General features: G+C 40.2%; 1 protein-coding gene and 1 long non-coding RNA gene across 2 annotated transcripts in view; both read right to left on the bottom strand.

The window, feature by feature from the left end:
- Nucleotides 1-25,812, bottom strand: part of greb1l (GREB1 like retinoic acid receptor coactivator) — a 100,892-nt gene that overhangs the window by 18,723 nt on the left and 56,357 nt on the right. Inside the window, exons 20-29 of the mRNA XM_088348140.1 lie at nt 24,269-24,611; nt 24,085-24,200; nt 19,151-19,901; nt 17,047-17,164; nt 15,602-15,748; nt 15,388-15,527; nt 10,781-10,942; nt 6,191-6,395; nt 4,795-4,957; nt 116-343 (exon numbers count right to left, since the gene is read on the bottom strand). Of these exons, the coding sequence (XP_088204266.1) occupies nt 116-343; nt 4,795-4,957; nt 6,191-6,395; nt 10,781-10,942; nt 15,388-15,527; nt 15,602-15,748; nt 17,047-17,164; nt 19,151-19,901; nt 24,085-24,200; nt 24,269-24,611 (2,373 nt within the window). The remainder of the gene's footprint in view (nt 1-115; nt 344-4,794; nt 4,958-6,190; nt 6,396-10,780; nt 10,943-15,387; nt 15,528-15,601; nt 15,749-17,046; nt 17,165-19,150; nt 19,902-24,084; nt 24,201-24,268; nt 24,612-25,812) is intronic.
- On the bottom strand, nt 2,096-3,236 carry LOC148376522 (uncharacterized). The gene is made up of 2 exons (XR_015852075.1): nt 2,856-3,236; nt 2,096-2,462 (listed from the first exon to the last, which is right to left on the bottom strand). It is a non-coding gene; the product is annotated as an uncharacterized LOC148376522 (long non-coding RNA).

Genomic DNA, 25,812 nt, shown 5'->3' with positions numbered 1-25,812 from the left:
AAAATCATGCATCTTCCTGACCTTAAAAACACTGCATTAAAGTTCGAGCGTTTTCCCGGATTTCAAGCGCCCGTACAAACCCTGCAAGTCATCCACTCCGCCCTCTGGCATTTACCTGTTGAGGTCATACTGCACGTTCTGCGTTAAATCCACGTTGAGGAGGACAAAGTCGTGCAGGTGGCCCCTGCTGAAGGGCCGCCCGGGGGCCTTGCGGGCCAGGCCGCTGCTCCACTTGCGGGCCCCGCACATAGCGTAGAGGGGGATCTTGGGCGTGGTCTCCATGTGGCGTAGTACCGTTTTCAGGGACACGTTGGTGAGTGCCGGGCCGCCGTCGGATGGTTCGCTGAGGGAAGGCGATCGGGAATGTTAAAATTGATCTTTTGTCATGTCCATGAAGAGAAAAAGATATTTGAAATTGTGGTTCAACGAAACCATCGAATCCCTTTAAGAAATAACATCAAAGTGCAGTATTTGCAATGTGTTGATTGGAAATGATACAATACATTCAAAATACATTTTCTTTCAACCTTGAGGTTTTGGCTGAGTCCCATTCTTCGCACTTTCACTCGCTATGTGCCCTAGTCACTCGGTTTGCGCGTTCACGTGAAAATGGGGTGTGTCCCGATACTTCAAGTCCGAGGCAGAAGTGACCTCAAACCATCTCGTAACCACTTCAAGACCGAGGGGGCTCCCTACCTCACTTGGCGGCGAAGTGACTACCCAGAAGTCTTTGCGAATTCTCAATATCAACAAACATGCCCGGAAAGGAACCGCACAAATGTAAGTAGTTTTCCACAACCACGCATGTATTTGCAACAAAATGTATTGAGATATCTTAGTTAGACGTAAATGCAATAGAAAATCGTATTTTCGCGTTAAAACATGAACATTGCAAAATCGCTACTTTACGAAGTGCACAAATCTACCAAGGGAGCTGCCAAAAAATAATCTTCACGCTACAAACTCTAAAGTAGGATAACTGTGCAGAAAATCACGGTTCAGCCCATCCCTGTTTGTATCTTAAACGAGTCGTGCTTTTACATTATTATCTACATGGCCAGTCGCTAAAGGAGCATAGTCAGAATAACGTTCTGGACATACGCGCTTGTTTACTGCACACAATTTCGGGTGTCGTGTTTTATTTACAATATGATTATTTCATGTGAGATCAGAATGCATTAGTTTTCATCATGCATTATGAGTAATGTTTCCGAATTTCACGTGGAAATACAGTTGAAACAAATTACTATCACACAGTCCACTGCCTTCTCTGTAAACACATATTAAGTAAACTAATTACCTTCTCAAAATGTTGTCCAAATGTGGAGTCAATTCTAAAGCATATGTGATGCTGGCCAATAGAAGGCTCTTACAGCCATAAGAATAACATGTCAATTTTGTGTATCTATTCACTATCAAATAATTATCCAGAACACATCCTATAATTTCCTGTCTCATATCAACTTGTTGAGCATCCTATACACAGTTGTTTTTGTGCAATACACAAGCATTAAGTAATTCTTGTTTTTTCCACCCAACCTAAAGGCCAATGTAGAACGTCCCGTGGAAGAGCTGGCCACCATCACAGCTACCACGCCATCCACACCGACGGGCACGTCGTTGGCATCTTCTAATCCGGCGCCAAACCCCAAATCACCCAGAAAAAAAAGGAAGCACGATACACTCCTTGACTTTTTGAAAGCGGAGTCTGCCGGAGTGAGGAAAATGCTCGAGGAAACTGTGGCCAAAACTGAGCGGTTCCCGTCCTTTTTGGGAAGCTCGTGGACAAATTTCCAGAACAGTGACATCCCTGCAATGTTTCCCTTTGTTTTATAAAAGGAAAATATTTTATTTTATTAAGAACTCAATGAAGTTCCAGTTTGTGTTTTCCAGCTTTATGGAAGTATTGGTATATTTTTGTTACAATTTGTGACATATTATTTATTTACTATTATGTATTTCGGCCCAATGTGATTTTGTTTTTCTGAAAGTAAACTATTATTTAAACTGGAGTGATTTGTAGTTGTTTTCTGTCCAACAGTCACATAGTTCACACACAGTATCTCACATCATTACGAAATAAACCACCAAGGTGTTACTCAAAATAAAGATGTTTATTGAATAGTAATGCAGAAAAGCACGGAATGCAAATGTGGGTCTGACTTCCAAAGCCTAAAACATGGCTTTTGGGCAATTTATTCCATATTAACTGTGGACAATTCTGTGTATTGTGGACCTGGGAACCCTGAAGACCCGTGACACCACACGGTAGGACAGACCGTGGGCCAGCCAGTATAGGCCCTCCAGCCATGGCCCTGTTCCCTCTTTAGCAGCTCCTGCAGGGCCCACATGACCTTCTTGCTCAACCTCAAGTCCTGAATGAGTTTTGACTTCACATCGAACCATAAGCACAGGATGGGAACATTCCTGTCCAACCTGTCCACGCTTATGGGACAGCCACTCTGGAACACAATAGATAACAAACAATTTAGACATAAATGTGGGCATAGATGATGTAAGCATCATGAAAAAATGTTGAAATGAGCTTTTTTATATCCAATGACAACTCTTTTGAATTAAATTCCTTATGAACTAAGGTTTTTGGGTCGTACAGGGAAGTTTGGTGACGATATTATGTCAGCTTAAGGGTCAGGTGGACTGTTCTTGTTTGTTTACTTTTCATCATGTCACACACTAAAGACCCCTACTATATGTCATAAAATGGCATTAAGATACTAATAAGTAGATTGCCATTTATGTCTACACAGACATAAGGTATTATGTGAACGTGCATTGTATGCTAACTTTTACTGTATTTGACCGAACGGGTCATTTTTTTTAATGAGTGTACGTACCTTGTAAAGATGAATCAGCACTACATAGCGCCGAAGCTGTCTTCAGTATAGCACATTTCTCCTCCGTTGATTGGAGACACGGAAAAGATGATGAGCTTTCAGGCAATCGGTAATAACACAGCTGTAGCGGGCATTTTTAACGTTGCACGAACTCTCCAACTGACACACCACAGGTTGAGACTCGAGTTGTTTACATGTGACGTAGACCAATACGTCACTGAGGTCTACAGCCAATTAATATTACCGCCATCTCCTGGACAGGGGTGGAACCTTGCAAGTCTTGTCCAAACCATCTCCACTTTGCACTCCACCGGCGGAGGGCACTCCTCTATCGAGGGACCTCACTGGAGGGTCCTCAGGGCCGAGTGAGAGAAATGGGATTGGGCCTTTGAGTTTTTCCTTGCCCACATGTCGGTTTAAGATCAGGGGATGGTGTCATTGGAATCCAGTGCAATCCTTTGAGACATCTTGTGATTAAGGGCTATCCAAATAATTGGGACTTGACTTATTTTTAGTATCTTTTGGATAAAGAGAATGTCCAGATGTTGATAATGTTTTGCTAGAATTTAAAGGGACAGTCTGCATTATATGACCACTAGATGTCATTTTACCTCTGAAAAGTGATGGGTCCCGGGGACTCGCATGCTCAAAAATCTATGGGTCCCAACAGAGATCTATGGGTCCCCAAAATTTAGTGTTATCGAGGTTGAAATCGTAAATCGGCGACAAATATATTATATAAATCTATATATTCATTCACTTTTAATCATCAAATTATTAATTCATTTTCTGCATCAAATTATTGTTGATCACCACAAACCTGTCTTTTTTTATTTTCTCCTTTTATACTTCCTTTTTTTTCTTCACTTCTTTATACAACATCATAATTCCCAATATAATGCATCAAAGCAAGTGAGCCGTTTGAGAGCCGGCTCTTTTTAATGAGTTGAGCCAAAAAAGCCGGTTCTCAAAAAAAAGACGGACTTCCTTTCACTACACAACGAGATCTCGTTGGCCGAGATCGGCGTCCAGAGGAAAACTCGAACCGCGAGACCAAAACAACAATGGCGGATCTGCTTGAAGAAAAGTTTGGAGTGCAGTAAATCTTTGTTTAAAAAAGTAATCGGGTAGTAATGACAATTTTGTGGCAAAAAGGTTGCGTCCCGGGGACGCACGTTGATTTGACACAATGCGTCCCCAGCAAAAATGATGCGTCTAGGACGCGGGGACGCGGGCAAACGAGAACACTGAACGAGTGCTAAAAAGCACAAGGAAAAACTGAAACTACATCACCGTTTTGATAGTTCCGTTACTGTGGGCAGGCCATGTTGCCACCAAAGTAAATCAGTGAATTATTAAAAAAGACAATAGATAAATGTTACTAAACCTTATGTAAATCTTATTATTGTGTTCACATTTTAAGACTTTCAAAAATTGCATTTAAGACATTCTAATGACAATCAGGCCTTGTTTATAGAATCTCTGTAGTCTGGAACGGGGATTACATCGTGTGCGGTCCCTTCTCAAGGTTTCTTCATTTTCCTCAAGTTGAGGTTTTTGAGTTTTCCCTTGCCCTCATGTAGGTTTTAGATCAGGGGATAGTGTCATAATAGTCCGTAGTTTGCAATAATCTGTGGTCTGTGCAGCCCTTTAAAACTGTCCCTTCTCAAGGTTTCTTCATTTTCCTCATGTTGAGGGTTTTGAGTTTTCCCTTGCCCTCATGTAGGTTTTAGATCAGGGGATGGTGTAATAATAGTCTGTGATTTGCAATAATCTGTGGTCTGTACAGCCCTTTGAGACTAATAAACATGACTTGACTTTGAATTTATGGTACTTCAAATAGGCAAAATGATCTGCCAGTTAAACGAGATAACTTGAATAATAACCCCCCTCCCGCCTCATATTTTCTTAATAATTTTATGACATTCGTATTCAGCACCTTCCATCACTGGCCTGCTGAGCATTCCAAAGCACGCACGAGTCGTCCATCATGACGATAAATGGCCAGACTTCCTGCCGCTTGATCCCTTGCTCCTCCCACCGGTTCCTCTCCAGCTCCAAGTTGTGGTACGACAGTTCCTTGATCATGAAGCGAGCGGCGCCTGGAAAGAAGATGGATCCTGATGTCATGTAAATGCAGTGGATATTATTTTTGGTGACCTGGCCAGTGTTCCCTCTAAGCTGCGCGCGTGCAATTGCGCAATTGCGCACTGCTCGCACATTCTCAGCGCACAAGAAAATCTAGCCAGCGCACAAAAATGAGGGCTCAAAATTACTAATTAAGAAGCGACTTTAAGTCAAAGTTACAGTGCATAAAGGTAAAAATACACGGGTTCCCCTGACATTGTGTCCTAAATGCGGTATTTTGAAGTCAATGTCGAACGAAGTTTAACAGAAAGTTAGTTGAGTTTGTCGAGAACCGGCTTCTTTGGCTCGGCTCACTAAAAGCCTTCGGGTCCTAAACAGCTCTTCAGGTTGTTTTTGCTTCTTTAATCCCAACATGGCCAAATATTTTGTAAAACTATTCACAAAATGACTTAAAAGAAGGGGGGAATAGAACAAAAAAGAAAAAAATACCAAAATGAAAAAGTAGTGAAAAGCTGGGAAAAAAAAGAAACAAAAGTAAGAGAAAAAAAGAAGGAAACATTTAGAAAAAAGCCAGAAAAAAAGAAAAGAAAGAAACATAGGAAAAAAGTAAACGGAGAACAAAAAGAAAAAAGTAACAGCTCGGAAAAAATAAACACAATGAGACTTTTTTAAAAGCAAATTTTAAAAAAGTCGAAAAAAAAACCACGGAAAAAAGAAGAAAAAGTTTGTGTTGCATTCAAATAATTTCCAATGATATCAAGTGAATCTTGTTGCCAACATTGTACTTCCACTAAAAATGTGATTAAGTACAGTCCTGTGTCGTACAACCGACTCAATAAGCCCACCAAAATGTTAATATTATGCGACAAAATATATCAGGAAATAAAAATAAATTAATAACTTGTGAAAGAATTGTAAAAACAAAAAACGTTTGTCGGCTGTACAACCTTTGCAATAGTACATGAGTCAATTCATTCAAAAGAGAAAAATCATTTTGCATTGCCGGAAACTCAACAAAATGTAACTTGATGTCAAATTTTGGACATGTGTGATAATGAATTATCTTGCCACACTTGGGATTATGGTGGCTCATTGTTGTTTCAAGCGCTGCTCACCGACTTTGTGTGAACGCTCAGACCCGTAAGGAAAATTACAGGGAACATTGGTTGGGACCCATAGATTTTTGAGCATGCGAGTCCCCGGGGCCCATCACTTTTCACAGGTAAAATGAACACTGCCTAGCTTACCGACACCGGAGTTGTTAAACATGGCGGGCAGGACCAGCAGGATGTGGTTGGGCCAGTATTTCCTGTAGTGGGGCATCTCAAAGTGCTTCACCACCAGGATGTGCAAGTGGGCGGCGCCTTCCATGGCGTGGTAGATGTTGAGCAGGCCGTGCTCCTGGCGACCCGTGGTTGGCGTGAAGATGGGGCTCTTCAACAGGTCGGGGTCCTACGGACCAACATGAAATGTATATATTAAAACATGTTAAGGATTTTAATATCACCTTTATGCAAATTAATACCCAAAGTACCGAATTTTCTACACTATAAGGCGCACCGGACTATAAGACATACTACAGATATACATCACATTTTCTACTATGAAAATACCGCATAACACTACAGAAATAGTATAAAAAAATACGTAATAATTGTAATCGAGTATTTCGACAAAAACACCAAAATCATAAAAGTACAGTAATACTACAAAAATACTACAGACATACACTTAAAAATCTACTATGGTAATACAACAAAAATGCAACAGAAATACTGATAATTTACTACTATGGAAAAACAACCACTGCAAAAATAGTTCAAAAAAACTATAGTAATACTACAAAACTCAATTCCAATGAAGTTGGGAAAGTGTGTTAATTGCAAATAAAAATTGATCCAAGTAAATTGCAAATTCTTTTCAACCCATATTTAAATGAATGCACAGCAAAGACAACATATTTATTGTCTTCACTCATAAACTTTATTGTTTTGGGAGAAAATCATCAACTCTGTAATTTGATGACAGCAACACGTGCCAAAATAGTTGGGACAGGTGTCAATAACTACTCAGAAAGTGGATGAATGGAAATCAACCAACTATTTGCAGGTGAACAGATGAATTAGCAACCGGTGAGAGTTGTTACTGGGTATAAAAAAGGGAGACCCGAACAAGCTAAGTCATTCACATGCAAGGATGGGGCGAGGTTCACCTCTTTGTGAACAACTGCGTGGGCAAATTGTTGAACAGTTTAAAAACAACATTCCTCAAAGTACAATTGCAAGGAATTTAGGGATATCATCATCTACAGTCCATAATATTGTGAAAAGGTTCAGGGAATCTGGAGAAATCACTGTGCGTAAACGGCATGGCCGTAAACCATTATTGAATGCCCGTGACCTCCGAGCCCTCAAGCGGTACTGCATTAAGAACCGACATCAATGTGTAAAGGACATCACCACATGGGCTCAGGAACACTTTGGAAAACCACTGTCAGTCAATACAGTTCGACGCTATATCCGTAAGTGTGGGTTAAAACTTTATGTTGCAAAGCGTAAGCCATTCATCAACAACATCCAGAAACGCCGCAGGGTTCTCTGGGCCCGAGCCCATCTAAAATGGACTGATACAAAGTGGAAAAGTGTTCTGTGGTCTGATGAGTCAGTTTTCCAAATTGTGTTTGGAAATTGTGGACGTCGTGTCCTCCGGTCCAAAGAAGAACAGAACCACCCAGACTGTTATGCACGCAAAGTGCAAAAGCCAGCATCTGTGATGGTATGGGGGTGCATGAGTGGCCAAGGAATGGGTAACCTGCACATCTGTGAAGGCACCATTAATGCAGAAAAGTACATTCAGGTTTTGGAACAAAGTATGTTGCCATCCAAACAGAATCTTTACCATGGGCGCCCTTGCTTCTTCCAGCAGGATAATGCCAAGCCACACACTGCACGTCTCACGACAGCGTGGCTTCGTAGTAAGAGGGTGCGGGTGCTTGACTGGCCTGCCTGCAGTCCTGACCTGTCTCCCATTGAAAATGTGTGGCGCATTATAAAGCGCAGAATAAGACAAAGGAGACCCCGGACTGTTGAACAGCTGAAGCTGTACATAAAGCAAGAATGGGAAAGGATTCCACTATCAACGATTCAACAACTAGTCTCCTCACTTCCTAAACGTTTATTGAGTGTTATTAAAAGGAAAGGTGATGTAACACAATGGTGAAGAAGCCCCTTTCCCAACTACTTTGGCACTTGTTGCAATTATAAAATTCTAAGTTTATCATTATTTGCTTATGGAAATAAAGTTTATGAGTTTGAACATGGATAATCTTGTCTTTGTGGTGTATTCATTTAAATATGGGTTAGAAAAGGTTTGCAAGTCATTCTATTCTAATTTTACTGACATTTTAAACTTTTTCCCAACTTCAATGGAATTGACTTTTGTACAAAAAATACTGGACTTCAGCAAAAATCTGACTACAGAAATACTAAAGATATTACTTTAAAAAAGTACTCTAACGCTTGAAAACTAAATGTCAAATAAATTGCTCAAACCAGGGACCTTATATATCATTTTGCTTTCATTTAGAAAATAAAATATAAATACTACAAAAATATTATGATACAAATACTACAGAAATATTACCCCTAGAATTATCATAAAAATAGAACAACAGTAATATTACAAAAATACTAAAGAAATACGACAAAAACAATACTACGTGTATGCTCCAAAAATTTACAAAAATATGACTAAAATACTGCTTTGGAAATACATCAAAAATACTTCTGCAGAAATACTTCAAAAATACTACTTCATAATGCTATAACACAAAAAAACTACCAGAGAAATATTACTACAGAAATACTTCTCCAGAAGTATTACAACAGAAATACTGCAAAAATACAACTCCAGTGATACTACAAAAATTCTACTACAGAAATACGACAAAAATACTACCAAAATAATACAACTGTAATATTTTACTACACAAATACCACAGGTATGAAAAACATTTTCTACTATTGAAACACTACATAATACATCAGAAATAGTACAAAAATATGAAAAATAACAATCGAGTATGACTACAAAAACCTCCAAATCATAAAAGTAATACTGCAAAAATACTACAAAAATACAGTTAAAAATCTACTATGATAATACAATACAAATACTACAGCAATACTAAGAATTCACTACTATGGAAAAACTACCACTGCAGAAATAGTACAAAAATAAAACTAGAGTAATACTACAAAAAACACTGAACTTACACTGAATACGACTAATACACTGAATACGACTAAAGAAATACTAAGAAAATCATTTAAAAAAAGTACAACTACTATAACGCTTGAAAACTAAATATCAAATGAATTGCTTAAAACAGGGACCTCATATATTATTATTCTTTCAATCGGAAAAGAAAATATAGTATATAAATACTCCAAAACCACTCTGATAAAAATACTACAGAAATATTACCCCCAAATCACTACAAAAATACAACTACAGTAGTATTACAAAAATACTAAATATGACAAAAACAATATTACGTGAAGACTACAAAAAGTACATAAATATTACTAGAATACTGCTTTAGGAATACATCAAAAATACTTCTACAGAAATACTTTAAATATACCACTTCACAATACTAAAATACAAAACACTACCAGAAAAAATATTACCCCAGAAATACTTCTTCAGAAGTATTACAACAAACAACATACAAAAATTCCAAGACGGAAATACGACAAAAATACTACCAAAATAATACGACAGTAATATTTCACTACAGAAATACTACGGATATACATAACATTTTCTACTATTGAAAGACGACATAATACATCAGAAATAGTACAAAAATATGAAAAATAATAATAGAGTATGACTACAAAAAAACCCAAATCATAAAAGTAATACTGCAAAAATACTACAGAAATACAGTTTAAAATCTTCTATGGCAATACAATAAAAATACTACAGAAATACTAAGAATTCACTACTACCAAAATAATACTACAGTAATATTTTTAATATTTTACTACAGAAATACTACAGATATACAAAACATTTTCTACTAAGCAAATACTACATAATACAACAGAAATAGTAAAATTCAGAAAAATAATTACTACAAAAACACCAAAATCATACAACTACTGTAATACCGTACTACAAAAATACTACAGACATAAAATTAAAAATCTACTATGGTAATACAACAAAAATACTAGAGAAATACTGGGAATTTACTACTATGGAAAAACTACCTCTGCAAAAATAGTACAAAAATATGAAAAATAATAATAGAGTATGACTACAAAAAACCCCAAATCATAAAAGTAATGCTGCAAAATACTACAGAAATACAGTTAAAAATCTTCTATGGTAATACAATAAAAAAACTACAGAAATACTAAGAATTCACTACTACCAAAATAATACGAGTAATATTTTACTACAGAAATGCTACAGATATACAAAACATTTTCTACTGAGCATACTACATAATACAACAGAAATAGTAAAATTCCGAAAAATAATTACTACAAAAACACCAAAATCATACAAGTACTGTAATACTGTACTACAAAAATACTACAGACATAAAATTAAAAATCTACTATGATAATACAACAAAAATACTAGAGAAATACTGGGAATTTACTACTATGGAAAAACTACCTCTGCAAAAATAGTACAACAATAAAACTAGAGTAATACTACAAAAAACACTGAATTTCAACAAAAATCCCACACTAAAAATATGCTAAAAAAACTACTGTAATGCTTGAAAACGAAATATGAAGGAAGCGAAGTAAACCAACCTGAGTGGAGACCAGAGGCAGACGCATGCTCTCCAAGTGACTCCCTTGTTGACTGAAGACAAAGTGCTGCTCTTTGTCTTTGGGGATGACGAACTGAAGCTGAACCTCCTCTCCCAGCATCGACGAACAGAAGGTGAAAGCGTGGAAGGTGCACTCCGACAACTGAAACACACGGGAATTTTTAGGTGGGTATCGAAAGGTGAAACTATTACAGTGGAAAATAAAAGCATTTATTGACTCGAGCAAGCGCGAGCTTATGTCAACTGAGGACACGGTGTGGACACTCTTATTGTAAAGGGGAGGGGGAGGCCCTGACACAATGCTTAGTCATGGTGAGTTACCGCTTCGCTCACCCCCCCTCCTTCAACTCCTCCCACCTCACCCCCTTCTTATGTGGCGCTCAGTTTATCGAGGAGGAAATCGGCCAGGCGACGTAAGTATATTCTCTTTTGGGATCCCTTATCCTAAAAAAAACGATCGCTCTACCTCCTGAGCTTCTTCTGTCACATTTCATCTCAAGTTTTACTTTATAATACCAATAATAATAATAATAATCCTACTAGCGTGTTGGTACCTTTCAAAGGCACGGTTTGGGATGAAAGTTATATTATTATTATTAAAGCTTTGAAAACTCTCTCAGTGTCTTTCTTCGTAAATATGTGTAACCATGTATAATATGTATTTGCAACTGTATATTTTTGTAATGTATTTATTTTAGATATTTATTCTGTTATGTGTTCTACGGACGAATCAAAAAGAAGGGGGCTGATGGGAATTGGGGTAAAGCTGAGTTACCGGTAGATCTGTCTTTTGTCGCAGCGGACAATAGCGGATATATATTTTTCCCACCCTTAACTTTGGAAATATACATTTTGTTTCCTTGGATTACTTTCAACAGGACCCGGACTTTACAAGTCTGCATCATACGTTAATTACGGGTATCATTTTTCCGTTTATGATGCCAACTGTGGTTCCAGAATTGTGTACTATCTATTCAGTTTCAATCATGGAATCTATAGACTGGTCTGGGTTGGTCTTGTGATTGAGACACAAGTTTTAATGCGGGCGCACGCGGCTTATACATGGGTGCAGCTTGTGTAAGAACAAAAGTGGCGCTTCACCTAAAAAGTGGTTGGTGCGGCTTATGATCAGGTGCGCTCTATAGTCCGGAATTTACGGTATATTCTCTTCTGTCACGTTTCATCTTAAATTAGACTTTTTATGCCAAAAGCGAGCGGTTGTTTGTACTACCTAAACACGGCTAATTGTGTGTGGTTTCGTGTATTTCACTCTCTCTCTCTCTCTACCCATATTCTATGTGGTGTTCTGTATACAGGGGGGGGTATACTGTATACCTGTATACGTTTTTTTAAGCATTTTTGAAGGGGCGCCGCTACTTCGCGGATTTTCAGTTTTCGCGGGTGGTCTTGGACCCCATTAACCGCGAAAACCGAGGGATTACTGTATATGGCGGAGGATAAAAATATACAGTAATTAGCTTATTCTTACCATACCCCTGGTAACCCACAGCAAAACATTAACATAAATATGAAACAAAATAAAAAAATATTTTTGTGGGCTGGTACAGTGGAGTGCCGGGTGGATGCAGAGGGAGAAGGAGATGGTAGGTTAAAATTGAAACATGTTTTCAAACTCTCACACACGAGGACCTCCTTATTCTTAAAGGGACATTAGCGCTTCCTAGTGGTAAAATAAACTTCACTCATTAAGAAAAAACAATATAAATCTGAATAATAAGCAAAAGTTCTTGAACTATCAAATAAATGCATTTTTAAAATAGAGAAATTTGTATTTATTTAACAAAACATGATTGTCCGCTATCTTGCTGCTAAGGGTAACCCAGAAACCCAAAACCTTGTGAAAGACTTAAAAGAGAAGAAAAATAGTGCAGTTTGTTCACTTTGGTTTACGTAGTTTGTAATCTCTCTTGTGCTTTTTAGCACCGGTTTCGTTTGCACGACACAAAACTAGTGATTGACATTACACAATGTCCCTTCGAAAGATGTCCCTATCACGACTGGTTACAGCCATATTCCTAAGCGATGGTAACAATGTGCCTTTTAAGAATTCCGTGACGATCGCAAGCTTTGTTTCCATGGTTATCATCTTCTCCTTTCACCCATTAGCATCACTGAAGGTCCTGGGAACCATAGTAAATAAATAGTAAAAAAAAACACGTACTCACGCTCACTAAGTCTTTATGAAACACACAAATTTCTGAACCAAGAAAAGAAAGGCATTGTGGGAGGGAGTTCCGCCTATACCGTAGCAACATCTTTGTGATAATGTGACAGAAAACAGTGTCTTATACAATGTCAACCAATCGCTGAAATGAGCCACGAAAAACAAGAAAATATCTTCACTGTATATGCAAAAAACGCAGAAATCCGAGAGGAGGCACTGTATTTGAAGTTAAATGCATTGTGATTTCTGTATTTTTCTTTTTAGTTTGTCTCTCTCACAATGGACATGCACCTATGATGAAAAGTTCAGACCCCTCCATGTTTTCGAAGTGGGAGAAAAAGCAAAATATCTTCACTGTATATGCTAAAAACGCAGAAATCAGAGAGGAGGCACTCTATTTGAAGTAAAATGCATTGTGATTTCTGTATTTTTCTTTTTAGTTTATCTCTCTCACAATGGACATGCACCTATGATGAACATTTCAGACCTCTTCATGTTTTCGAAGTGGGAGTAAAAGCAAAATATCTTCACTGTATAGGCAAAAAACGCAGAAATCAGAGAGGAGGCACTCTATTTGAAGTAAAATGCATTGTGATTTTTGGATTTTTCTTTTTAGTTTATCTCTCTCACAATGGACATGCACCTATGATAAAAATTTCAGACCCCTCCAAGATTTCGAAGTGGGAGAAAAAGCAAAATATCTTCACTATATATGCAAAAAACGCAGAAATCAGAGAGGAGGCACTGTATTTGAAGTAAAATGCATTGTGATTTCTGTATTTTTCTTTTTAGTTTATCTCTCTCACATCGGACATGCACCGACGATGAAAATTTCAGACCCCTCCATGATTTCGAAGTGGGAGAAAAAGCAAAATATCTTCACTGTATATGCAAAAAACGCAGAAATCAGAGAGGAGGCACTGTATTTGAAGTTAAATGCATTGTGATTTCTGTATTTTTCTTTTTAGTTTATCTCTCTCACAATGGACATGCACCTATGATGAACATTTCAGACCTCTTCATGTTTTCGAAGTGGGAGTAAAAGCAAAATATCTTCACTGTATATGCAAAAAACGCAGAAATCAGAGAGGAGGCACTGTATTTGAAGTAAAATGCATTGTGATTTCTGTATTTTTCTTTTTAGTTTATCTCTCTCACAATGGACATGCACCTATGATGAACATTTCAGACCCCTTCATGTTTTCGAAGTGGGAGTAAAAGCAAAATATCTTCACTGTATATGCAAAAAACGCAGAAATCAGAGAGGAGGCACTCTATTTGAAGTAAAATGCATTGTGATTTTTGGATTTTTCTTTTTAGTTTATCTCTTTCACAATGGACATGCACCTATGATGAAAATTTCAGACCCCTCCAAGATTTCGAAGTGGGAGTAAAAGCAAAATATCTTCACTGTTTATGCAAAAACCCAGAAATCAGAGAGGAGGCACTGTATTTGAAGTAAAATGCATTGTGATTTTGGGATTTTTCTTTTTAGTTTATCTCACTCACAATGGACATGCACCTATGATGAAAAGTTCAGACCCCTCCATGATTTCGAAGTGGGAGAAAAAGCAAAATATCTTCACTATATATGCAAAAAATGCAGAAATCAGAGAGGAGGCACTGTTTTTGAAGTTAAATGCCTTGTGATTTCTGTATTTTTCTTTTTAGTTTACCTCTCTCACAATGGACATGTAAGGCGCCCGCTTTGAGACTGGGAGGTTCGGGTTCGCGCCCCGGCCGAGTCATTCCTAAGACTTAAAAAGTGGTCGGCGGCGCCCTCTCTTGGCTGCGGCTGCATCGGGTCAGATGCAATCGACATTTCGTTCTGTGTACATTGTTACACAGAATGACAATACAAGGAAATTATTATTATTATTATTATTACCTATGATGAAAATTTCAGACCCCTCCAAGATTTCGAAGTGGGAGAAAAAGCAAAATATCTTCACTATATATGCAAAAAACGCAGAAATCAGAGAGGAGGCACTGTATTTGAAGTTAAATGCATTGTGATTTTTGGATTTTTCTTTTTAGTTTATCTCACTCACAGTGGACATGCACCTATGATGAAAATTTCAGACCCCTCCATGTTTTCGAAGTGGGAGAAAAAGCAAAATGTCTTCACTGTATATGCAAAAAACGCAGAAATCAGAGAGGAGGCACTGTATTTGAAGTAAAATGCATAGTGATTTTTGGATTTTTCTTTTTAGTTTATCTCACTCACAATGGACATGCACCTATGATGAAAAGTTCAGACCCCTCCATGTTTTCGAAGTGGGAGAAAAAGCAAAATATCTTCACTGTATATGCAAAAAACGCAGAAATCAGAGAGGAGGCACTGTATTTGAAGTAAAATGGACTGTTCTTGCTTTGATTGACTGCCCTCTGGTGGCACTCACCTGCGTTACAGGGCTGGCGTCACAATAATGGTGACATTGCTCACAATGATGGAAGGCGTTGTGAGCGGCGAAGCGAGTGAGCCGAATGGATTTGGTCTGACGTCTGGCTTCGGTTCGATTCCCGTCTTCCTCTTTCTTGACTGAAGGCGAAAAAAAGTCATTCATCGGTGAACATGGAGGAAAACGAATAGAAATGAAAAAAAAAACGGATCACCTCTGGAGCGCTTCGACGTCTTGTCGGAGTGGACGGGGCTGGCCTTTCGGAATTTGGTGTCTCGGGGATTTGGGTCGAATGGTAGTTTGCGCATGTCCTCGATGTCAGGCCACTGAGGGCTCAAAGACGTTGATTTTTCTGGCACGTCTGTGGTGTGAAAGTCTTTTTTAGCCTTCCGAATCTGGGTTATTCAGGCTCAGATGAAGTCAGGACTCTCCCTCCCTCCCTCTCTCCCGCTTCCTATCTCTAATGCTACCCACCCCGCATCTTCTGATTGGATAAGCTGCAGGGGGTGGAGTCACTGAAGTAGGAAGAACCTTAAAGCGGAGTAAACAGTCCGTGGTAGAAAAGCGTGTGTGTAATTAAAATATGTGTAAAAAGTGTAGTTAACTTGTTATAGGGAAGCATGTTCAGGTGGAGACTGATATATTAGCTCTTATCATAACATTAGTTTATCAATCAAGCAAGTGTGTTTGTCATTGAGAGTAAGCATAAAAAGCCAGCTAAAGTGGAAAGCTGAGTGATTAGCTGTTACCATAACATTAGTCAATCTGGCTCTAAAATAGGAGAGCCCACAATTTTAAATTCCACGCTCTGTTGTGAAAAACATCAGGGAGCGGTTTAAGTTTTTATGTAACTTCATACAAGTTGCTGGTAAGCCTTTTAGTAATTTTTTCCCTGCACTGTTAGTTTATGGTTTAAGTGAAATATTAGTCATCATTCGTTCTTTCTTTCTCTTTCTTTCTCTCTTTCTTTCTTTCTTTCTTTCTTCTTTTCTCTCTCTCTATCTTTCCCCTTTCTTTCTTTCTTCTCTCTGTCCCTCTCTCTTATCCATTCTCTTTCTTTCTCTCTTTTTCTCACTTTTTCTATTTCCTCTTTCCCTTTTTTATCTTACTCCTTTCTCTTCTCCCCTTTATTCTTGCTCTCTCTTTTGTATCCCTTTCCTTCTCTTTCTTTTTATTTCTTTCCCTTTTTTCTGTCTTTCTCCCTCTCCTTTCCGCTGTCTCTCTCTTTTCTTCCTCACATTTCTTTCTCTGTCTGTCTTTTTTTCATTTCTTCCTCTATCTCTCTTTCTCGCTGTTGGCCAGAGTCTGATGTCATTCAGGTCCCCGGCCAATTTATTCCTTCTATTTGTCAGCGGAGTATAAAAACAGTGAATCCAAACGTTAACCTAAACCCCCACAAAGATGAAAAAAGAAAACTTTATTCTATCGCTTCTAAAAAATGCATGTACTTGCACGCGCATCATGAGTAAGCTGACTAAGGTTGCAATTATGATTTTAAGCCAGGAGATGGCAGCACAGGGTAACAAAGTTCCAAATCCCACAGCAAAACTAAAAATACCGTCATCAATTTTCAGTATCGGTCTCCAGAGGCAGGATTTTATCAATAGGAGGAAAGAATGATGGTGCATCCCTAAAAAGGAAACCCCCTAGCCCGAGTACCTTCGCTTGGGTCCTCCTCATCCGATTCCTCCTCGTCGAACACCTCCACCTCCAGTAGTCTGATGAGCATCCGGAAGAGGATGCGAAGGAATTGGAGGTAGGCGCCTGTTTTCCCCACCTGATGAAGATTATTGAGGGTACGGTTACAAACGTGTGGCCCGCAGGCCAGTTTAGGGCCCCAAGGGGAAGAACGCAGTTTTAAATATGTCCACTTGTGTCGCCAAAGCCAAGCAACACAAAGCAACTGGAACTGTATTTCTTACTTTCTCTCTTTTGATTTTTTTCTACTTTCTTTCTCTCCCTCCCTCTTTCTGTATTTCTTTATTCCTTTCTCTCTCTTTGTTTCTCTCTTGCTATTTTTCTCTTTTATTCCCCCTTTCACGCTTTTTTTTTTTAGTTTCTCCTTCTTTCTCATTTTCTCTTTTTTTCTCATTCTATTTTTCTTTCTACTTCTCTCTTTTTTGCTTTCTCCTTTCCTTGTTTCTCTTTCCTTTTCACCCTCTCTCTTTCACTTTCTTTTTTCCATTCATCTCTCCCTCTCTCCCTCTCTCTCTCTTTTGAGCTATTTCTTTCTTTTTTTCTCTTTATTTCTCCCTCCCTATTTCTGTATCTCTTCATCTATTCCTTTCCTTTTCTTTCGCTCTCACTATTTTTCTTTATTTTAGTCCCATTTCACTCTTTTTTCGGTTTCTCTCCCTTTTTCACACTTTTTCCGCTCTCTTTGTCATTCTATCTTTCTTTCTACCGCTGTAATTTCTGCTTTCTCCTTTCCTTTTTTCTCTTTCCTTTCCTCTTCACCCTCTCTCCGTTTTTTCGGTTTCTCTCTCTCTCCCTCTTGGCTTTTTCTTTCTTTTTTCTCTCTCTTTCTCTCACTCACTCGTTTTCTCCCTCTTTCTCTCTCTCTCTCTCCCTCTTTGGCTCTCTTTTTTCTTCACTTTCTCCCTCTTTTTCCTCATTTTGACCTATTTGGCAGTCTATTTCCCTATCTCTTTTCTCCCTCTTCCTGTCTCCTTGTTTTTCTCCCTTTCTTTTCTGATCGTTCCCTATTTCTCTCTCTTCCCTTCTCTCTCTCTCTTTCCTTCTTTCTTTTTCTTTTGGGTTGTATCCCTTGTTTTCTCTTTTTATCCCTGTCTCTTTCTCTCCCACTCTCTCTTTCTTTCCCTTTTTCACTTTTAGTTAGCAGTTCCGCCTCTGTAAGATTTTTTTTTTTCTCGCATTTTGTCCCCGGCTAAAATGAATTTGACACTAATTCGACAAATTCGGCTATTTTCGATGGTGTACACTCAGTTAAATTAATAATGAAATTAAATCTGCCCCCGTGTGAAAATGTCGGCTAGGTTGTGTTTGGTTAATGGAGTCAGATAACTAATTCGAACAATTTGGTAAACGTTACATTTTTAATATTTAATTGCCAACAATAATCAGTGTTAAGTTGGATAATTTAGGGAGGCTGGGAACGGATTAATCTGTTTTCAGTTATTTCTAGTGGGGAAAATGTGTTCGAGATATGAGCAAAATGTACAAACTCGATCGGGGGACAAATGAATTTCATATACAGAGAATGTCATGATTGCTGATTCAGGGCACCTGTGACTGCCCAATTGGCGCCAACATCCCCGAGCACTGATTGGTTCAGAGACTCTTTTTAAACCCCCGGCTTCCAAGAGGAAGCCGTCAGACCGTTTGCGAACCTATGCTCCCAGCTAGGCAAGCTCATACCTTCCGAAATTTTCCTGCCCTGTTTTCTTCTGCTTAATACCTGTTTCCGACCTGTTTCTGGACCCGTTTCTGCCCTGTTCTGCCATCCCGAGCATCCACCTGTTTTGCCCCGTTTCCTGCCTGATATTTGTTGCCGACCTCTTTTCTGGACTCGATACCGCCCTTGTGTTCCCGTACCGGCTAGCGACCAGTATCCCTGTTGCCTACGATTATCCTCGCTCGACACAGGAGTGCCACTTCCGTTCCAGACACCTGCTACCCGTGTCCGTCGATCATCGGATCGTGGAAGCAAGCCCTGCTCTCCTGCTTTATCAATAAAACTGAGTGAACGAACGCGACTGGTTCCTGTCTCGGGTTTCTGGCTTGTGACAGAGAAGGTACCTACCTGCGGCGGTCCGCTGAGGAGTAGTCGTCGCGGGTGCGGTGTGGACGGCGCCTCGAAGTCAGCGTGGTGCTGCTTCGCGACTGTCCACTGCCGATAGTAAGCACTCTGCTCCTCGCCGTGCATCCCGGACGTGACGGGGGGCCTCAGCGTACTGCTCCAGGCGACGTCGGCATGGGGCAGCAGCGAGAAGGAACTCAACTGGCTCCCTGTGTCGGCTGAAAGGAGGTTATACGCCGGCCGGGACATGATAATGGTGCGTGGAGACACCCGAGCCAGTTTGGGACAGTGTCCACACTGAGTAGACTGGCTCGGTCTCTGCGTGGACGAAGAAGAGGGCGACGGTGACGAGGAAGAGGAACTGGAGTATAGCGAGGGAGTCGCCTTGGAGTCTTTGGAAGGGTTGGCCATGGAGTCGCACTCCTGCTTGACGCAGGATACGTTGGCAGACTCCGGGGGCTTCAAGGAGGTGTCTGGGTTGTCTGAAGAGCTGACCCCGTTCTCCACCAAGGACCCGGAGGTTCTAGTGGCCGCACTGCCGTTGCTCTGAGGTCGTTCCAGTTCCTCGCCGTCGTTGGTGATGGTGACGGCGATGACCTTCTCCACGTCCGACTCACGGGGGCTGGGCAGCTTCTTGGGTTCCTGGATCACACCCACTGATACGTAGGTGCAGGCTAGGCCCACCTCCTGCTCCAGGGCCGTACGTGTGAGGTAGCTGGAGTCTATCAGACGTAGGTCGCTGTATTTAAGAGACCTGGAAATGGAATAAGGGTAAGGCCTTGTTATTTCACTTCCAATAAAATAGGGTGTACATCAGGGGTGTTGAACAGGCGGCCGACGGGCCGAATCAGGCCCGCTTAGGGATTAAATCCGGCCCGCGAGACAACGACGAGGGAAGCGCAAGAGAAAAACGAGCTGCAGGTTGAAATATGTCCACTTGATGTCGCCAAAGCATGGTGCCTCTCACAAACGCTGTCTAAATAAATGGTCTGCATTTATATACCGCTTTTCAAGTCAATGAAGACCTACCACAGCGCTTTACAATGTGCTTCACACTTTTTTCTTTTACGCACTAACTAACCGATAGCAGTGTCAACAACCACCTACTATCGGGGGGCATTGAGGATTCAGTGTCTTGCCCAAGGACACTTCATATATAACCTTGAACCTGTGACCTCTTGATCCCAAAACGAGCGCTTTACCCCCTGAGCCAATGCTGCTGTACTTGTATTCCTCTCTCTCTATCTCTTATTCTCTCTATTCCTCCCCTTTTCTCTCTCTCTTCCAATCCCTCTTTCTCTCAATTTTTCTTTCTTTGTTCCTCTTTTTCCCTTTCTCTCCTTGCGTCTTTTTACTTTATTTTGCTCTCGCTTCATTTTTTCCTTTTCTCTCTTCTCTCTTTCTCTCTCTCCCTCTCTTGCTTTCCCCTTCTCTTCTTTCCTTCTCCTTTCTCTTCACCTCTCTTTCTCTTTCTCTTCTGATTTCCTTCTTTTTCTCTCTTTCTTTCCCCCTCTCTTATTATTTCTCTTTATATCTCACGTTCCCTCTCTCTCTCTCTGCCTCTCACTTTCTCTCTCTCTCCCTCTCTTGCTTTCCCCTTCTCTTCTTTCCTTCTCCTTTCTCTTCACCTCTCTTTCTCTTTCTCTTCTGATTTCCTTCTTTTTCTCTCTTTCTTTCCCCCTCTCTTATTATTTCTCTTTATATCTCACATTCCCTCTCTCTCTCTCTGCCTCTCACTTTCTCTCTCTCCCTCTCTTGCTTTCCCCTTCTCTTCTTTCCTTCTCCTTTCTCTTCACCTCTCTTTCTCTTTCTCTTCTGATTTCCTTCTTTTTCTCTCTTTCTTTCCCCCTCTCTTATTATTTCTCTTTATATCTCACATTCCCTCTCTCTCTCTCTGCCTCTCACTCTCTACCGCTCTCTCTCTCCCATCCTCTCTCTTTTTCTCTCCCTCTCTTTCTCTTATTTCTTTCTCTCTCATTTTTTTTTCTCTCTGATCTACTAGTCCGGCCCTCGAGAGAATGTTTGTTCTATCGTGTGGCCCCTGAGTCAAAATGAGTATGACACCCCTGGTGTATATTAACATAATGGCTCAATCCATTCGTAAAGTACAGTGGTCTCTGACATTTTTCAAGCTGAGAGCTACTTTTTGTTACTATTAAAAGGAAAAGGCACTTAGTCTTATTATGCTAATGCTATGTTGTTATTATGCTATCACTGGGTTTATCATAGAAAGTAGGGTTAAATTGACTCATTCAACCACTCAATGAAAATCATTTTACTAGAAAATCACAATGACCCAGCACTGTTGACTTCACACAGGAGATACTTTAAAGTCACAGGAGATGGCATAGAAGTTGCTTTTAGTTGGAAGCGTGAACAATCTCACAAAAACATCGAATTTCACCCAAAAATTGTAATTTAGCATTAAGCTAACCTGTCCTTGGATGCCAGTCTGCTATTGGTTTGTGTCACGGCATCATGAAGATAATAATAATAATTTCCTTGTATTGTCATTCTGTGTAACAATGCACACAGAACGAAATGTCGATTGCACCTGACCCGTTGTAGCGAGCCGATGCAGCCGCAGCCAACAGAGGGCGCCGCCGACCACTTTTTAAGTCGTAGGAATGACTCGGCCGGGGCGCGAACCACCGACCTCCCAGTCTCCTTACCATCTAGGCTACTGAGATCCAGCTATGCCATACGACAATCAATCATCAATCAATGAATCAATCTGTCTATCTAACATTTAACTAGCTGGACAGCTAGAGGCTATCTGGAAGTTAGCTAGCTAAATACCTAATATTGCTAGCAATAACTTGCTGCTAAAAAGAATATTTATATAATGGCTATCTGAATACTAATTTCTACATATATATCTACCTAAAATTGCTAGTTATGGCTAGCAGCTATAGAAATATCTAGATAAAGGCTGCTTGAAGAGTAAGCTAGCCTGTGTTTCCATCTGTCCGTCTCATTAACTGGTTAGATAACTAGCTAAACTAGCTATCCATCCACTTAAAATTGATAGCAACAGCTAGCTGCTACAAGAATATCCATATAAAGGCTATCTGACCAGTAAGGTAGCCAATTCCTACTTATCTACTCACTTAAAATTGCCAGCTATACATATATCTTTCTTGTGTCCCTTCCTTCCTTCCTTCCTTCCTTTTCATTCTTTTCTTCCTTCAATTTTTCCTTCATTCCTTCCTTCATTCCTTTCTTCCTTCTTCTCTTTTCCCTTGTTTACTCTTTCTTTCATTCTCTTTCCTTCTTTTCAATCCATCCATCTAGCCCCCCCATTTCCTTATTTTCCTTCCTTCCTTCCTTCCTTCCTTTTCATTCTTTTCTTCCTTCAATTTTTCCTTCATTCCTTTCTTCCTTCTTCTCTTTTTCCTTGTTTCCTCTTTCCTTCTTTTCAATCATCCATCTAGCCCCCCCATTTCCTTCTTTTCATTCCATCCATCCAGCCCCCCCTTTCCTTCCTTCCTTCTCTCTTCCGATCATTCCTTTGTTGTTTCCTTCCTCTATTCTCTTTCCTTCTTTCATTTGCTCCATCCACCCACCTTTTCTCTCTCTTTCTCTCTTTCTCTCTCTCTCTCTCTCTCTCTCTCTCTCTCTCTCTCACACACACATACACTCTTTTTAGTGACAATCACTGATTTTGAAAATGGAAAATGCAAATGTAAGCGGCATGGCGACTTGGTGGTCAGCGGGCACCCCTACGGTCCGTGGTTCAATTCCAGCTACCGCTGCCTCCCCGTGCAGAGTTTGCATGTTCTCCCCGTGTTTGCATGGGTTTACTTTGAGCACTCAGGTTATCTGCCACATTCCAAAAACATGCATGTCAGGTTAATTGGCCGGTCCAAATTGTCCCTAGGTGTAATTGAGCGATGTATGTCCCTGTCAGGGTTGGGTAGGGTTACTTTAACTGGATTACTTTCAATTACTTTTGGATTACTCCAATACCAAATATGCTAATAAAAGACAAAATAAACTAAATATGAATAAAATGACTACATTTTGTGCAGGCTTGGGGAGTAACGGAACACATGGAACGGCAAAAATGATGTTGGATTTATTTTCATTTTGTTTCTGTCGCATTTGATGTTAGTTTTGCCGGAGATCAAAGAGATCAAAGCCAGGAGAGAAAGCTTACCACGTGTTGTGAGTCATCATTTTATTCCTATTTAGTTTCTTTTGTCTTTTATTAGCATATTTGGTATTGGAGTAATCCAAAAGTAATTGAATTTATTTTCATTTTGTTCCTGTCGCATTTGATGTTCGTTTTGCCGGAGATCAAAGAGATCAAAGCCAGGAGAGAAAGCTTACCACGTGTTGTGAGTCATCATTTTATTCCTATTTAGTTTCTTTTGTCTTTTATTAGCATATTTGGTATTGGAGTAATCCAAAAGTAATTGAATTTATTTTCATTTTGTTTCTGTCGCATTTGATGTTAGTTTTGCCGGAGATCAAAGAGATCAAAGCCAGGAGAGAAAGCTTACCACGTGTTGTGAGTCATCATTTTATTCCTATTTAGTTTCTTTTGTCTTTTATTAGCATATTTGGTATTGGAGTAATCCAAAAGTAATTGAATTTATTTTCATTTTGTTCCTGTCGCATTTGATGTTAGTTTTGCCGGAGATCAAAGAGATCAAAGCCAGGAGAGAAAGCTCACCACGTGTTGTGAGTCATCATTTTATTCCTATTTAGTTTCTTTTGTCTTTTATTAGCATATTTGGTATTGGAGTCATCGAATGTAATCCAGTTAAAATAACCCTACCCAACCCTCGTCCCTGTGTGCTCTGCGACTGGCTGGCAACCAGTTCAGGGTCTCCCTTGCCCACTTCCTGAAGGTAGCTCCGGCACCCCCGTGACCCTACTGAGGATAAACGGTGCAAACAATGGATGGATGCAAAACAGACATGTACACATACCTGGGGAAGGTCTCGCCAAGGGGGTCTTTCCCTGTGAGGATGACGATGCAGGGCAGACCCTCCAGATCCTCGTAAGTCAGCGGCACCCAGTCTTCATTCTCGCATCCCCGCCAGGCCTGCGAAAACCAAAAACGATTAACATCTCTGACACATGTTGCAAAATATCCCACAATGCACATCTCACCCGTAGGCGACAAGTGAAGTTGAGGGGCAGGCTGATCTCGGAGGCGGGGCTCCCCAGGAGCACGGCGAAGCACAACTGGAGGCCCAGCTTATCCCTCACGTCTTCTAGCCGCTTGTGCGCTAACATGGCTAGCTGCAAGGAGGGAACGCGAACGAGCAACATGTGGCCCCGGCCCTGCGAGCCTTCCCGGCCGGGCGCGTTGATCAGGTCCTCCACCATGGCCAGGGTTTCGGGCGTGATGTGGTCCCTCAGGGACGGCGAGGAGGTGAGCGCCATCATGGCCTCCGTGTATTGCTGGATGAGCAGGTAGCTGCGGATCACCATGCTGTGCAGGTGAGGGTGTCTGCAGAACCAATCAAATTGAGTGTTTATTGTCATATGACAGTAAAAAAAAAACACAATGAAATTCTTACTTTGCTGTCCACACAGTTGCCGGCGTAAAAATAGAAACTAAGAAACTATATGCATGCAGGGTTGGGTAGGGTTACTTTAACTTGATTACTTTCAATGACTTTTGGATTACTCCAATACCAAGTATGCTAATAAAAGACAAACTAAATATGAATACAATTATGACTCACAACACGTGGTAAGCCTTCTCTCCTGGCTTTGATCTCTTTGATCTCCGGCAAAACGAACATAAAATGCGACAGAAACAAAATGAAAATAAATCCAAACAGCTTGCCGACATCATTTTTGTATTCCGTTACTCCCCAAGTCTGCACACAATTTTGTAATTGTATTCATATTTAGTTTATTTTGTCTTTTATTATCACATTTGGTATTGGAGTAATCCAAAAGTAATCCAGTTAAAGTAACCCTACCCAACCCTGTATGCATGTATACATAAAAGAATATTACCAATGTTAAAAGATAAAAATACAAGATTAACTCAAGGTGAGACGCATGTCCTGCGTTTATTTCGCGACTCATTTTATGCGTGATATCAAGTATCATTTCAAGTAAACAGACGCTCCCCTACTTACGACCATTTTTTTGCAGGATGTTGAAAAATATCCGGACATTGCTGTAAGTTAGAATTTGTATTGTGTGCACCTTTTTCCACATTCTATACTATATTTCCAGCGTGCTAAGAACTTTGACATTTTTATTGTTTAAGATAGATAGATAGATACGATACTTTATTCATCCCCGTAGGGAAATTCACACTTCCAGCAGCATCCTTTTGTCGTTTATTAACAGATTAACTGGATGGCTTCGAGGTGCTTTGTTGTAGTTTAGCCACAGCGGAGTGGATGACGTCACACGCTAGTCCAAAAGTTTGACGTCCCTGCACCAGATGGAAATCTTTGTGCCCAGGGTTACACCACCTCGTGTTCACGTAGATAGCGAGTCCGCCTCCTCTTTGCTTCCGGCAGGCTTTGTTTTTGTCTAACAGCGATGAAGCCGGGTATCCCCGGATAGCTCCGGGTAGCTTCACGTTACCGTCCGGGATTCTAGACGTGAGCCAGGTTTCCGTAAAACACAGCAAACTGCACTCCCCGTGCGCTTTAATGTTTTTCACCAGCACAGCCAGTTCTTCG

The sequence above is a fragment of the Urocampus carinirostris genome, chromosome 1 (genome assembly GCF_059441175.1).
Source record: "Urocampus carinirostris isolate Australia breed hairy pipefish chromosome 1, RoL_Ucar_1.0, whole genome shotgun sequence".
Classification (NCBI taxonomy): Eukaryota; Metazoa; Chordata; class Actinopteri; order Syngnathiformes; family Syngnathidae; genus Urocampus; species Urocampus carinirostris.
This window is presented reverse-complemented; position numbering and strand designations above follow the sequence as displayed.